The following is a 16590-nucleotide window of genomic DNA, read 5'->3' on the forward strand; positions in this document are numbered from 1 at the left end:
GATCAAATACAAAGTACTGTTTTATTTTTACAGAGAAAAAGGAAATCAATTTTTAAAATCTGAATTATTTGCTTATAATGGAGTCTATGGCTTTCTGGATATCGGGTTTCCGGATAAGGGATCCCATACCTGTATTATGTTTTGAATATTATTTTTATTCAATTAATATTAGTAGTATTATTAATATGTTTTGAATATTGTTTTTTAACTATTATTATTATTACTATTATGCCTTGAATATTGTTTTTATTCACTTATTTGTAGTATTATTATTAGTAGTATTATTATTAAATTAATTTTATTCAATTATTTGTATTATTATGATTATACGTATGATTATGTTTTGAATAATATTTGTATTCAATTATTATTGTTTTAAATATTATTATTATTATTATTATTATTATTATTATTATTATTATTATTATTATTATTATTATTATTATTATTTATAGTATTATTTTATAATAATTATTATTTTTGAATATTAATTTTATTCAATTGTTATGATGAAAATTATTATTATTATTATTATGTTTTGAATATTTTTATTCTATTAGTAGTAGCAGTAGTAGTAGTATTTTTTTGGGATATTATTTTTATTCAATTATTATTATTATTATTAACATGTATTTATAAAATACCCACATATTCTGCAGCGCTGTAGGGTACCTGCTGCGGTCCGACCGTGGGGCTCCTCTGTGGCACCACCACCGTCTTTACGCCGGCGCACGCGCGCGACTTGACGCGAGCGCGCGTGCCTGACGCTCTACGCATGCGCATTGCGTTTTTAAGGACGCCTGAGGCCTGGGATCACTGCGAAGTGATCTTTTCTCTGAGAAACACTAAGCTTTATCTTCTACTACTGATTTCTTGGATTTTGACCCGGCCCGATCTCGGAATTGAACCTCACTGCCTGCACCGACTCACCGCCTGTCTGACTACGCCCTCTGCCTACTGTTTCTGCTCTGATGCTCCGGTTCAGCACTCCTGCCACTCCTCCACTAGTCCCAGTCCTGTCTCCTCAGTGGGAGGTGTAGGAGAGGTCCTTCCCCTATACGAACTCTTCCAACAAACTCCCCATTGGGTCCTGATAAGCGCTGTGCAATAATCCAAAGCAATCAGTAAGCAATACAAGGGGTAACGTATACCGAGAGTTCAGTATAGTAGAGAATAATGACAAATAGTGGGGGAGAGACTGAATACAAAGGGAAGGAATCAAATATAATAAATATATAGTAAATAACCTACTAAATAACCTTTACAGTCAGAGACCATTTTTATATTTCTAGTTAGAGGAAGTCACAATAGAAAAAAAAATTAAGGACAAAGAAAATAAAAGTCCATTTGTAATATTGCTTATAGGACTTTACTTTATAAGATACTAAACAGTTCTGTTTTGTTAGAATTGTCTTTAATCGAATATTAATATTTCTTATTCTAACTCACCTTATTCCTAAAACACCTTTGTAGCTTGATCGTTGCTGAATCTGCCGCCATCTCCCCCCCAGGGAGTAAAATGTAGGTAAGAACTCGAAGAGTCGGAGAGACGTCGGCGCTGAGATGGAGCTTGATGGAGACCTCACCCCTCAGGGCTGGAGAATGGGAAGAGAGAGAAGAGACAGCTTCAGTAACTGTTGGACTCAGAGGCAAGTGCGGCCCATCAGCTCTATATGATAAAAAACCCTCTCACCTTTCCTGCCATTAGTTACTGGGATTTCAAAAGAGCCAGAATCCTTTATTGCACCTTTAGAAACTGCCTGAAAAATAGATTTTATAAATGTTCTTCTGAGCATCTCAGAAATGACTGTAGTGGGAATAAAGGGCCAATGTGACACATACAGACACCGTATGGACCATTAATAGGAAGAGATTACAGCAAACCTTTCATCATTAATAAAAAGAAAGAAAGAAAGAAAAAACCCCCATTCCAGACTTTAATGTATCCAGTTAATAAAAAAAATTCCCTCTTCCCAGATAGAACTTCTTCAGTCAACTCTTATATGTCCTGAAAACCAGGCAACTCCAGACTGCTGCATAAAACAGGGATCCCCAACCTTTTTTCCTTGTGAGCCACATTCAGGTGGAATAAGTGTTGGGGAGCAACTCAAGCATGAAAAACGTTTTTTAGGGATGTAAAATAAGGGCTGTGATAAAATATATATATATAAATAAATTAATTGGTTGTTTAGATTTTGTGCAGGAATATATGAATAAAGTTTGCTCCATCTGTATCCCATGCACCTTATTTAATCCTCAGTTTTTGAAAATAATGCGTTAGTGGCAATACCATAGCCGTGCTCATTACCAGGTAGTGTAACTCCATGTGCTTTGCCCCCTCTCCCAGCTCAGTGCCCTTGATAAGATATTCCACCCGGACCTCTTGTTGCCCCTGACATGGCAGCTCCCCCTTCTGGGCGTGGAGCTTTAGGAAACTGTTGCTGCGGGAATAGAAGCGTTTGAGTGTAAGATGTGCTGAACTGTCTGTAGGAGTCTTGGCCTGTGGAGGGAACAAAATAAAACACAACTAGACAAACATAAGGGTTTCCTTGGATAATCATTCTTGCTTTCTAGTTGCGCTACTTGTTAGGGGCACTGGCACAAGCAGCAAGAGGGAGATCTGGGCATATTGTCTAGGCTGAAACTTCATTTTCTCCCCATGTTTTTTAAAGCTTCCTCCCCACTCCAAAACCACCAGGGTACAGGGTATTGATTGGTTGTCACACAAAATAAAATGTATTTTTTTGCAAGTTCCTTCCTTGTCATGAACAAACCGACATTACCGTTGCACTGCGCCGTACATACCTGCAGGTACATCTCTGCCTTCCACTTTGCTGTGTTCTCCAGCTTGAAGGGAGCGAGTCCTTTCTGATCTGTCTCCAAGTTCTGGTTCACCTTTCTGTCTCTGCTGGTGAGATACACTGGCTGGTTTGGGATGGGGACGTCATCTACATCTACCACCCTCACCTGTAGGGCGGCAAGGTGTAAAGTTAAGTCTTCTATATAGAACTTACCCACAAAATGTTGCTTCTCAGAGCCCATATAACAGACCTTCTAACATGTGAGGATAAATATTGGGGCGTTCTATGTGATTCCCCCAATCCACACCAGGCACACCCAATAAACCCTGATACGTCACATTCTGCCTGAAACTCTGCCCATTTAGCTGCATCAGGAAGTGATTTATGCCGAATATAAAAACGAGAGTCTTACTGTCCCGCTGTAGGGAATCCCAGGCTTATAAGCATCGTCAGCATCCAGGAAGGTCACACTGATGAGTTGGGTTGAGATTTTGGACTCACCAGATGCAGAAAACTCAATTCCTGTGAGAGAGAGAGTTAAACTCTCCAGGTTAAACTTGCTTTGTGTTAGTTCTTCAGAGCATTCGGGGCAAGATATTTAATCTGATTGTCTCTCCCAGTTTAACCTGTGTAAAATAGATCCTACTTCTCTCTTATTGGCCCTGCTAAGTGTCACACGTTTAACATTTGACAAAATTTGCATTTTGAGAATTTTCCTGCGAAGTGAAATGGGACAGATTCGCTCATCACTGGTAAAAATACCAAATAAAATCAAGATAGATGTTTAATTAAGAATTTGTAAAATGAAACTTGTTCTGCTTGGGAGTTCCATGGGCCCAGTGTGGCTCTCACCTGTCCCGTCTTCTGTAACTGAGCCCGTCCCCTCCACTCTCTTCTGATAAAACCACAACTGAGATAGACTGAGGTTAGAAGGCTTCACATCCAACATGGAGCAGCCGGACTGATTCAGCTGAGGGAGAGAAACTGGATTAAGGACAAGTTGTATTTCCCTGTAAGCCATATACAGGCTGGTCTGCTAAAACTGCCAACAATGTGACCTTTTTAAGTTTTTCCCACAGGGACCATAAATAATTTTCTTTTCTTTTAAGAGTAATATTCAGTATTTTCAACCCCAGTAGGTTTGTGTCTGTGTATTTAAGGGGGAGTAAAGTATATTGGGGTGATGGTTTCAATGGTGCAGGAAGGGCAAGAAGTAGTGATGGGTGAAATGTTATACCAGGCATTGATTTGCAGTGAATTTCTATGTTTCGCCATTGGCGGATTGTTTTGCAAAACGGATGAAAAAATTCACTGCGCCTCCAAAAATTGTAACCCGCATCAAAAGATTTGTCTTGACAATTTTTTTCGCTGTGCGTCATTTTCGCCATTTCATGAATATTTTGAAAGATTCATGAAATTTCTGCCAAAGCGAAACGGGCAGTTTCATTCATCACTAGCCAGAGGGTCAGTGCGGCCAATGTCATGGCAAAGATCAGATCCCAAATACTTCAGGGTACTGAGTTAAATAACAGGAGCACTGCCCTTGGCAGGAACATTAGGCCCCTAACTTGATAAAAAAAACTACATTACTTATGAGCAACCTTCCGCCAGCTATTAGTAAACTACAGTTAGGGGTCACATACCCCACATGCAACATGACTAGGCCATAACATGGGAACCCCTCTGGGTGTGCCAATAATTATTACAAGTGCTTGTTATTTTCAAACTCCCATGAAGACAACGCTAGGGTCCATCAAACTGGCTTCACTTTCTGCCCTAACACCAGAACTTACTGGTCATAAGTGTCTCCAACATCCCCTGACCCCCTGACTAGAACATATTCTTTCCATATAACACATCCGCTGCATGTTTCCTCACCTTCCCACTGAAATCAGCACATGGATCTTCTATCTGACCACTCCATGAGTAAATCTTGAAATATCCGGAAAACCTCTGGCACACATTGACCTTATAGGTTCCCTGCACTGGTTTCCCATAAGTGTACCTGCAGGAAGAAACACAAATCCCTTTCACAATAAAGTCCAACTATCCTTTTAAAAGAATGCATAAATATCTCAATATCCAGGAAACAGACTCCTTGTGAATTTTGCATCCAAATATTACTCATACCTTGGCACTGCCCCTAACTTAGTAGAAGTCGTTAACTTTAAATATGGCAAGAGCTTGAATTGGGTGGGGCTACTTGTGGCGCTGCCCATAAATATTCCAGTTATTAAATCAGGTCTGGTTTCATTTAAAATTGGACTTTCTCTAGTAGAGGTTAGTAGGGGATGCTGGGAATGTCCTATAGGCTAATTCAGATGGAAATTAGGATACATGGTGTTCCAGGTACCAGTGGAAATAGAGTGAGTGACTGTGAAGACAATAGTTCTCATTCTTCTTTGCATTATATCCATGGCTTTCTGTCCCCAGCCACACTTAGGCGGACACTTTATTACTGTATATACAGTATATTGTTAGTAAGCTTGAATACAGTTTAGGGCGGTTTCTGCAAAGGAAGCAAACTATGTTGAATTTCCCAGCTGTGAGTGTATTGGGCAATCCAAGAATTTCCCCAGATCTCACCTGGCACAGATCTTAACAGGGAATTGGTCAACGTTAAATGTAATAACTCTGGGGAGTTGGAGTGTGACCTCAAATCTGGGCAGAACTGTGGAAATAAATGGTATAACTGTGAGAATAAAGTAAAATTGTATGTGAGATAAGGTTGGGCTGGTCCTTACCGTATTCTTCCACACTGAAGCCATGGACAGTGTCCTTTACACGAATGGAATATTCTCCTAATGAGGGCTCGGAAGAGAGGGGCAGTGAGAGCTCAGCGATTCCTTGCTGGAGACTCACGTTCAGCCACTGGCCAATACGGTTCTTCCCTGGGTCCTTGAGGGAACAGCAAATCATCATTAATCTCTAGTATTTAGGTTGGTGCAGCATCAATTGTGGGGGTTCTTGTACATGAACTGTAGCTATCATCCATAAAATACATGCCCCAAAATGCAGGCAGGAAAAGCTGATCCGTTTCCATTCATCTTACAAGTGCGCTCATACATGGAATGGACTACAGCAAGGAAATGCAATAATATGAATCTTCACACCCAAATTCCCTCCTTGTGTGCTCATAGGCTGATAATGTGTCTGTCCTTGTAAGAATCTGGATCTGCAGCCCTATGTGCCACTAGCCCAGTATGTATTGTATTGTGCATACCTGTAATGTGATGGCTGGCAACTGCAAGAAAGAGAAAAAAAAGAGCATATTACAATTATTCTTCAATAACTAAAATTTCCAGCATTTTTGTGACCTGCACTGCCTGCCCCTCCCACTATTACCTGCACTGCCTGCCCCTCCCACTATTACCTGCACTGTCTGCAACTCCCACTATTACCTGCACTGCCTGCCCCTCCCACTATTACCTGCACTGCCTGCCCCTCCCACTATTACCTGCACTGCCTGCCCCTCCCACTATTACCTGCACTGTCTGCAACTCCCACTATTACCTGCACTGCCTGCCCCTCCCACTATTACCTGCACTGCCTGCCGCTCCCACTATTACCTGCACTGCCTGCCACTCCCACTATTACCTGTACTGCCTGCCACTCCCACTATTACCTACACTGCCTGCCACTCCCACTATTACCTGCACTGCCTGCCCCTCCCACTATTACCTGCACTGCCTGCCCTTCCCACTATTACCTGTACTGCCTGCCACTCCCACTATTACCTGCACTGCCTGCCCTTCCCACTATTACCTGTACTGCCTGTCCCTCCCACTATTACCTGCACTGCCTGCCACTCCCACTATTACCTGTACTGCCTGCCCCTCCCACTATTACCTGTACTGCCTGCCACACTGTCGCTCCCTATTCCTCACACTGTCTGTGAGTGCAGTTGTTACCGGATCTTTAGGTCACTATTAATCCTGTTCTTACCTGACTTTTTCCTGGTTGGAGGTTTTCTTTAAGGGAAACCACTCGGAATCTCACTGCAAAGAAAATGTCAAAATAAATCACCGGCCGCATTTCAGTTTCCTCCTAAAGATGAATTTCCATCCAAGCTTCACATTTGTTGAATTGAACTTGGTTCCATCAAACGACAACAAAATGGCCGCATTGCCGCTGGCTCACTTGTGCTTTGTGCAGTGGTTGCAGTTACAACAGACAAAGATGGAGTTAGAAAATGTGTGTTTTATCATTTCCAACTACCTATTAACCTGTTGTATTCATGATAGTTACCATTTAGCTCACTCTGCTCACAAAATGCAGATCATAGCGAGTATGAAGTTATATAGAGATCCGCCATATTGCACCGTGCCAATAGATGGGTAAGATATTGGGCCAACTCTGAGCCCAGAAGCCTTTTCAGAGATAATATTTTGTGACATTTAGAATGAAAGTGACCTGTTGTGACTCTTGGCTAGAGTGTCCATGGATTTCATATCCAGTAAGAAGGCTGTTATGTCCTGTTGGAATCTTATGAAGCAAAGGAATTGTAGTGAAGCCAAATTTACCGGTAACCGTGCCTGGATACATGAAGTGGGCACCATATTGAGTGTGTGATTGGTGGACAAGGGTGAGAGAGATTCAGATAAATACAAAGACAATATTTAGTTACTCATGGCTATGTATCCCAGTAAGCCCAACAATAGCCTGTAGGAAGCTCCCCCCATGGTAGGTTACCTGTCTGGCCTGGTTTGTATACAGCTTTGTCCGTCTGAACAAAAAGACTGGTTCTTGCTCTCTTCACCAGAACTTTACTGCTGTTGCTTATTGTCTCCCCTCCACTCTCAATGGAAACCTGCATGGTGGCCACTTCTTCATTCCCATCAGAGGGAGGCGGCACCTGAATTAGACAAATGGAATTACATTGCTGTTATTATTAAACTTTCTATACTAAATCCCATCTCTCATTTATGAAGAAACTGCAAAGGGAAATTTGCACAATTTGAAGGCATTTGGCAAAAATTATGCAACAAAGGAGACAGACTGGACCCTGCACCACATATTTATGGAGGGGATTATCTATGTCGGCCACAGACACAATTATAGGTTTGGCCTATGGAAACACCTTCTCTAAATTCAAGATTTTACCCTCAACATTAATGGTCATGAAAAGACACTGAATTCTGGGAAATAAATGAAGGATCCTAGGAAAAAAATAATCCCCATCCCTTAATGGAGCTGTACTCTCCTCCAGCTTCTTTTAACAGTTTATTCTATAAATTTATGGATTAGACTTTGCACATGAAACAATCAGTTCCTCATCTAATATTTTTGCCTTTCTGGTTGCTGCTTTGATATGCTTGTAGTATTTATGTCTGTCTCTTCATTCCTATTAACTTTTTGACATCTAAGTGACTACATTTAGAATTATCATGTTTTAAAATCATTTAAAATGAGAGCCATTTTTGTTCTGAGTTATTAACTGACAGGGCCACCATCAGGTCAGGAGACGAGGGACTGTCGGGTCCAGAGAAATCTTGCTCCAAAGTGAGAACCAGGTGTGAAGTGAAAGTAATGTAGGTTGTATAAATTATGTATAGGTATAGGATTAGTTATCCAAAAAACTCAAAATTAATGGAAGGCCATCCTCCAGAGACTATTTTAATCAAGCAATTTTTTAAAATCGATTCTCTTTTTCTCTGTAATAATAAAACAGTACCTGTACTTGATCCCAACTAAGATATAATTACCCCTTATTGGGGCAGAACAGCCCTATTGGGTTTATTTAATGGTTAAATGATTCCCTTCTCTCTGTAATAATAAAACAGTACCTGTACTTGATCCCAACTAAGATATAATTACCCCTTATTGGGGCAGAACAGCCCTATTGGGTTTATTTAATGGTTAAATGATTCCCTTCTCTCTGTAATAATAAAACAGTACCTGTACTTGATCCCAACTAAGATATAATTACCCCTTATTGGGGGCAGAACAGTCCTATTGGGTTTATTTCATGGTTAAATGATTCCCTTTTCTCTGTAATAATAAAACAGTACCTGTACTTGATCCCAACTAAGATATAATTACCCCTTATTGGGGCAGAACAGCCCTATTGGGTTTATTTCATGGTTAAATGATTCCCTTTTCTCTGTAATAATAAAACAGTACCTGTACTTGATCCCAACTAAGATATAATTACCCCTTATTGGGGGCAGAACAGCCCTATTGGGTTTATTTAATGGTTAAATGATTCCCTTTTCTCTGTAATAATAAAACAGTACCTGTACTTGATCCCAACTAAGATATAATTACCCCTTATTGGGGCAGAACAGCCCTATTGGGTTTATTTAATGGTTAAATGATTCCCTTTTCTCTGTAATAATAAAACAGTACCTGTACTTGATCCCAACTAAGATATAATTACCCCTTATTGGGGCAGAACAGCCCTATTGGGTTTATTTCATGGTTAAATGATTCCCTTTTCTCTGTAATAATAAAACAGTACCTGTACTTGATCCCAACTAAGATATAATTACCCCTTATTGGGGCAGAACAGCCCTATTGGGTTTATTTAATGGTTAAATGATTCCCTTTTCTCTGTAATAATAAAACAGTACCTGTACTTGATCCCAACTAAGATATAATTACCCCTTATTGGGGCAGAACAGCCCTATTGGGTTTATTTCATGGTTAAATGATTCCCTTTTCTCTGTAATAATAAAACAGTACCTGTACTTGATCCCAACTAAGATATAATTACCCCTTATTGGGGGCAGAACAGCCCTATTGGGTTTATTTAATGGTTAAATGATTCCCTTTTCTCTGTAATAATAAAACAGTACCTGTACTTGATCCCAACTAAGATATAATTACCCCTTATTGGGGGCAGAGCAGTCCTATTGGGTTTAGTAAATGTTTCTTTAGTAGACAAGATATAAAGATCCAAATTACAAAATAGACCCCATATCTGTATAAAGTTAAAACTTAATAAACCAAAATATTAAGACCAGGGGCACTAATCTAGTTTTAAAATACACACAGTGCCTGGAAAGCCTGTAGTGAGGGTTCATAACTGATTCACTAAATGCCTCTTCCAAAGAACACACTTCAAAAATATTTACCCCTGAGTGCCCCCTGATCCTCACCCACGTAGTAAGAGATGGACAAACAGACATTTGCACAACTTCTGGCTCTTTATCAAGTGAAAAATATACCAAAATCTTCTGTACAAAGCAAATGTTCAGGATGAGCAAAAGACTGATTGCAAGATGCCTATAATGGGCCGACGCTGTAGCGCTGTTACAGGGAACCCCCAATGATGGCTTTAATCCTAAATCACAGATCATTTAGCCCCGACAGGCAGGACACACAGATGCAGCCGGCAAGTTTTCACATTCTGTCTCACCATGTCCAGACACCCTTTTTTGAGTGTTAAATCCTGCCTCTAGATATCCTCCCCTGTGTTAACTGGAAAAGACTGCTTTGCTTTGCAGTATATGGGCTGCCATTCCATGCAGGGTACCTCAAATGTAACGCAGCTGAAGTAGGATTTCTGCTCTGATGTCTTCTCCAACACCGTTGTGTTACGTTTGCCCATCTCCAGGGTGATCTGTATCCTGCTGCCTCCATCTGCCCCCTCCAGGTGCACACAGGCTTGTTCCAAATGGGGGGAGACCATCTCTGAGGGGAAGATGACTGCATATTGCCTGTGGGAGGGTCAGAAGTTATAGGGATTCTGTCAGGATTTTATGGGGCACTTTGTATTTCTAAATGACTCTGTTACACAGCAAATAATTCCCTCTGCCATTTAACCTTTTATTCTTGTACCAACAAATGTATTTGTAGCTGTAATATTGGTGTGTAGGCGCCATCTCAGTGCCTTGTGCCTGAGTCTGAGCTTTCAGCCAGCGCTACACATTAGAACTGCTTTCAGCTAACCTATTGTTTCTCCTACTCCCATGTAACTGGAGGAGTCCCAAGCCGGACTTGGATTTCTTACTATTGAGTGCTATGCTGATACCTACTCGGAGCTGCTATCTTGCTCCCTTCCCATTGTTCTGCTGATCGGCTGCTGGGGGTGAGGGGGGGGATATCACTCCAACTTGCAGCGCAGCAGTAAAGTGTGCCTGAGTCTGAGCTTTCAGCCAGCGCTACACATTAGAACTGCTTTCAGCTAACCTATTGTTTCTCCTACTCCCATGTAACTGGAGGAGTCCCAAGCCGGACTTGGATTTCTTACTATTGAGTGCTATTCTGATACCTACTGGGAGCTGCTATCTTGCTCCCTTCCCATTGTTCTGCTGATCGGCTGCTGGGGGTGAGGGGGGGGGATATCACTCCAACTTGCAGCGCAGCAGTAAAGTGTGCCTGAGTCTGAGCTTTCAGCCAGCGCTACACATTAGAACTGCTTTCAGCTAACCTATTGTTTCTCCTACTCCCATGTACCTGGAGGAGTCCCAAGCCGGACTTGGATTTCTTACTATTGAGTGCTATGCTGATACCTACTGGGAGCTGCTATCTTGCTCCCTTCCCATTGTTCTGCTGATCGGCTGCTGGGGGTGAGGGGGGGGATATTACTCCAACTGCAGTGCAGCAGTAAAGTGAGACTGAATTTATCAGCGCACAGCTCACATGACTGTGGCACCCTGGGAAATGAAGAATATGGCCAACCCCCATGGGAAAAACAGATTACAATGCAGGATTCTGCCGGAGAAGCTCTATTAACTGATGGGTTTCCCATGAGCCCCTTCTCCCTCAGGTACAGTGCACACAAAGCATCATTACATATACATACAGTACCCAGATACAGACTAACAGTGCAGAAAGGTGCAATACATTGTATATCACATTGGGAACCAAAGAGCCATTTACAACACAAGACATGCAGTTTTGTTCCATACACTACAGACTCATAGCCAACTCCATAGAGATACTCACAGCTTTGCCCCCAGTGCCCCAGAGAGCTGCAGCAGGAGGAGCCCCACATGGAGGGCCCTTAGCAGCATTGTGTCTGTAGCTCCGTGCTGTCTGTCCTTCTGGGCCCCCAAACGGCACCGTTCTACTTAAACACCCAGCCCACCCACGTTCCAACACAACTCACTGTCACACACAGGGTGAGCAATGACTGCAGAATGGGAAGCGAGTGTTGGACTGGCCGGGTCAAGGTAATGAGTGGGGCCATGGGGGGGGGGGAGCAGCCAAAATAAACAGAGCTGTGTTATTGCCCTCCTTGTGTACTAAAGGTATCTGTGCAGCACAATAAGCTGGTACTAACTAGGGAGAATAGGCACAAGATAAGGACGTTACACAATAATCAGTTCATATAATCTGTAGATAAAGTGAGGGAATAGGGAATAGTGCCTTCCTCCATCTGCAAAGCCTCCCCTCCCTCTAGGGAAAGTAAATAGGAAATCATTTTCCCACCAGGCATTTCCCAGCGGCGGATTTCTTTGCAAAACTGCGGCGAGAATTCCCTGCAAAAAATTGCCAAAATAAAAAGTCGACAAGACAAAACAGTCGCCACAAAAAACATCCATTGACTTTAATGCGATTGGAGTAAGAAAATAAAAGTAGCAAGTAAAAATGATCCAAAAATAACATCTTTTATTACATATGAGGGAATGTAAAGTACAGGTACTGTTTTATTATTACAGAGAAAAGGGAATCATTTAACCATTAAATAAACCCAATAGGGCTGTTCTGCCCCCAATAAGGGGTAATTATATCTTAGTTGGGATCAAGTACAGGTACTGTTTTATTATTACAGAGAAAAGGGAATCATTTAACCATTAAATAAACCCAATAGGGCTGTTCTGCCCCAATAAGGGGTAATTATATCTTAGTTGGGATCAAGTACAGGTACTGTTTTATTATTACAGAGAAAAGGGAATCATTTAACCATTAAATAAACCCAATAGGGCTGTTCTGCCCCCAATAAGGGGTAATTATATCTTAGTTGGGATCAAGTACAGGTACTGTTTTATTATTACAGAGAAAAGGGAATCATTTAACCATGAAATAAACCCAATAGGGCTGTTCTGCCCCAATAAGGGGTAATTATATCTTAGTTGGGATCAAGTACAGGTACTGTTTTATTATTACAGAGAAAAGGGAATCATTTAACCATTAAATAAACCCAATAGGGCTGTTCTGCCCCCAATAAGGGGTAATTATATCTTAGTTGGGATCAAGTACAGGTACTGTTTTATTATTACAGAGAAAAGGGGCTCATTTTTAAAAATTGGAATTTGTTGCTATGGGACGCCATAGACTAGAGGATCCGGCTTCTGGTACATGACAACTCCCAGCTACTCCCAGAGTGTCAGTTGGAGAACCTGAGTGTAAAGGCCGTGTACATGAACAGAAGCAGCACTGAGCTACACATACACATGAGCACTCTTGGTTGCATTCATTCATAATTTCCTAATAATGAATCTGCCATAACATTTGCCACACTCCAGCGCTGTCAGAAGCACATTGTGATGTCTGTATAGGGTTCAATCAGACCAGTGCATAAGGCCATGGATATTGTCCTCATAGTATGGCTTTATACAGTCCCCTGTGGCTCTCAGGCTACTTGGGTAACAAAAATGGACAACGATACAATAATTTGGCATCAAGAACGCATGAATAGATCCTTTAGGTTCGGGATCCCCAAATTTTTTTACTCATGGACCACAATAAAATATAAAAAGAGTTGGTGAGCAACACGAGCATGCAAAGGGTGTGCATTAATTAACAAAGTGGAAAGCCTTCATCACCCTAGCTCACTTACATGTGTCCCAACAGTGTTTCTCACAATGCAGATGAAGTTTGTTCATGGCCCAAGGCTTGTTGTGACAGTAAATTCTTAGTTAATCCAAGTACAACCCGTGTGTGGCAGCGACTGTTATTGGTTTCCGTTGTTTTGGCCTCCAGCTGCTCTCATTGGCTTCTTACTGTTTTATTGCCAGGACCTTTCCTGGGAATCACGGTGATGATGAAACACTGAAATTGCTGCAATTCACCTTTTATTCTAGTGAATGAGCATCTGTTGGTTTATGGTAAATCAGAACAATTCCAATCCCAGTTTGTAGACCGATATATTTTTGGGTAAGACTTTTCCCCTTGAACCTTATGCCCTCCCCCACGTGCCCCTATTGCAGTGGGGAACAGACATGTTGGGGAAGCACTGTTTGAGCACTGAAGGCAAAAACTGCCCGGCATATTCAGATGGGGCCTTACCAGCGCTCTGTAAAGGGGAAGAATAACCCCCCCTCCCGTGAATCTACAGCTCAATACCCTGTTTGCCCTACAGCCGCTGCCTGGCATTGCTTGCTACAGCCAAGTATTATCTACAAGACTCCAAGGTCCTTCTGCTTTATTGAGCTGCCAAGTTCAGTCCCATTAAGGGTATAAGTGGGGGCATATTTGTACATCCCAGGTGCATGACCTTACATTTATCCACATTAAATCCCATCTGCCACTTAGCCGCCCAGATTGCCAGTTTGTCCTGCTGCACATACTTTATGTGAAAATATGGAAATTGGTAGTGATTTCCTGCTGATTCCTCCATACTCCTGGGCGGCCCACCGGCCTCTGGGTCTTTCTTTTATGTCCAAACTTGGGTTTGATTTACTGATATGGTGGAAAAGATGAAATTTGTTTATATTATGAGTTTAATATGCCTTATCTGGATAGTTTTATCATTTAGCATAAACTTTTTTTTTATTTCATGCTTAAGAACATTAAATGAGCTGAGCGCTGTGATTGCCAAACCTCTTCACTTAATTTTGAAAACTATAGGCCTGTTAGTCTGACATCAGTAGTAGGAAAGCTTTTGGAAGGGGTAATAAGGGATAGGGTACTTGAATACATTGCAGTTCACAATATTATAAGTTTGTGCCACATGGTTTTATGCGTAACAGATCTTGCCAGACTAATTTAGTCGCCTTTTATGAGGAGGTGAGCAGGAACCTTGATGCTGGAATGGCAGTGGATGGGATCTACTTGGACTTTGCTAAAGCGTTTGATACAGTACCTCACAGAAGGTTAATGATCAAATTAAGGAATATTGGCCTGAAACATGGTATTTGTAATTGGATAGAGAACTGGCTGAAGGATAGAGTACAAAGAGTGGGGTAAATGGAACATTTTCTAATTGGGCCAGTGTGGTTATTGGGTACCGCAGGGGTCAGTCCTTAGGCCTTTGCTTTTTAACTTGTTTATTAATGACCTGGAGGGGGGCATAGACAGTACTGTTATTTTTACCTATTTTTGCTGATGACACAAAATTGTGCAAAACTATAAGTTCCATGCAGGATGTGCCGCTTTGCAGAGCGATTTGATAAAACTGGAAAACTGGGCAGAAAATGGAAAATGAGGGTCAAAATTGGAAGATTATGCACTTTGGTAGAAATAATATAAATGCAAGTTATACACTAAATGGTAGTTTGTTGGGGGTTTCCTTAATGGGGAAGGATCTGGGGTTTTTTTGTGGATAACAAGTTGTCTAATTCCAGGCAGTGTCATTCTTGGCTACTAAAGCAAATAAAGTGCTGTCTTGTATAAAAAATGGCATTGACTCAAGGGATGAGAACATAATTTTGCCCCTTTATAAGTCCCTGGTAAGGCCTCACCCTGAGTATGGGGGGCAGTTTTGGGCTCCAGTCCTTAAGAAGGATATTAATGAGCTGGAGAGAGTGCAGAGACTGCAACTAAACTGGTTAAGGGGATGGAAGGGTTAAACTATGAGGTGAGACTGTCAAGGTTGGGGTTGTTTTCTCTGGAAAAGAGGCGCTTGCGAGGGGACATGATTACTCTGTACAAGTACATTAGAGGGGATTATAGGCAGATGGGGGGTTCTTTTTTCCCATGAAAACAATCAGCGCACCAGAGGTCACCCCTTTAGATTAGAGGAACAGAGCTTCCATTTGAAGCAGCGTAGGTGGTTCCTCACAGTGAGGGGGTTGGGGAATGCCCTGCCGGGGGATGTTGGGTAGGGGGTTCCTCACGGTGAGGGCAGTGAGGTTGGGAAATACCCTTCCTAGTAATGTGGTAATGGCAGATTCTGTTAATGCCTATAAGAGGGGCCTGGATGAGTTCTTGAACAAGCAGAATATCCAAGGCTATTGTGATACTAATATCTACAGTTAGTATTAGTTGTTGTATTTATAGTTTATGTATGTGAGTGTATAGCTATATATAGGTTTGTGGGTGCTGGGTTTACTTGGAAGGGTTGGCTTTTTGTGTAGTAGTGAGTGTAACTGGATGGTAGATGAAAAAGATAATTCTATATCATGGAAACATCTAGCTTAATTAATCATCTGAAGAAGTATTAGTATTCCTGATGCAAATCCAATCTCCAAAAAATCTTAGGTGCTGCCTCATTATATTCCTGTTTGGAAAATAGATCCCTCCACTGAGTTTAGGCTGCCGGAACTTAAACATAGCAATCTGGGGCTTCTCCCCCCCAAATGAATTCATGTAACATTCTGTTTATCAGGGTGAAATCTTTAGGTTTCATATAATAGGGAGGACTCTGAAGCCTGTAGAGTAATTTGGGAAAATTCAGGTATCATGTTGCTGAGATATGCACGATTAATTGCGCATTAACGGGTTGGTAAGAGACAAAGTTCAGGGGCACCAGGAGATGCGCCCATTAGTCACATCCGTTATAGACATTTTGCTTCATGTTATAGTTCAGCCTCTCTTTCCCAGTACCCAAGGTACCCAACCCAGGGCATTCTCATCAGCTCTGATATTGTCAGAATATTCTGCACTGGAGAAATTTCTATTGAATTGTAATTTTGTAGTTCTACATAAATGGCCACTCTCAAGAAAATAAAGAGACACA

General features: G+C 41.5%; 1 protein-coding gene across 1 annotated transcript in view; it reads right to left on the reverse strand.

Moving 5' to 3' along the window:
- The window catches only part of LOC619594 (alpha-2-macroglobulin), a 35102-nt gene extending 23185 nt beyond the window's left edge, over positions 1-11917 (reverse strand). The window contains exons 1-14 of the mRNA XM_031905385.1: positions 11694-11917; positions 10279-10462; positions 7494-7656; positions 6747-6799; positions 6025-6045; positions 5546-5699; positions 5388-5472; positions 4680-4806; positions 3654-3771; positions 3214-3323; positions 2806-2967; positions 2309-2500; positions 1694-1760; positions 1450-1595 (exon numbers count right to left, since the gene is read on the reverse strand). Coding sequence (XP_031761245.1) covers positions 1450-1595; positions 1694-1760; positions 2309-2500; positions 2806-2967; positions 3214-3323; positions 3654-3771; positions 4680-4806; positions 5388-5472; positions 5546-5699; positions 6025-6045; positions 6747-6799; positions 7494-7656; positions 10279-10462; positions 11694-11761 — 1650 coding nt within the window. The 5' untranslated portion in view covers positions 11762-11917. The remainder of the gene's footprint in view (positions 1-1449; positions 1596-1693; positions 1761-2308; positions 2501-2805; positions 2968-3213; positions 3324-3653; positions 3772-4679; positions 4807-5387; positions 5473-5545; positions 5700-6024; positions 6046-6746; positions 6800-7493; positions 7657-10278; positions 10463-11693) is intronic.
- Positions 11918-16590: the final 4673 nt, after the last annotated feature.

This window comes from Xenopus tropicalis, chromosome 7 (assembly GCF_000004195.4).
Source record: "Xenopus tropicalis strain Nigerian chromosome 7, UCB_Xtro_10.0, whole genome shotgun sequence".
Taxonomy (NCBI): Eukaryota; Metazoa; Chordata; class Amphibia; order Anura; family Pipidae; genus Xenopus; species Xenopus tropicalis.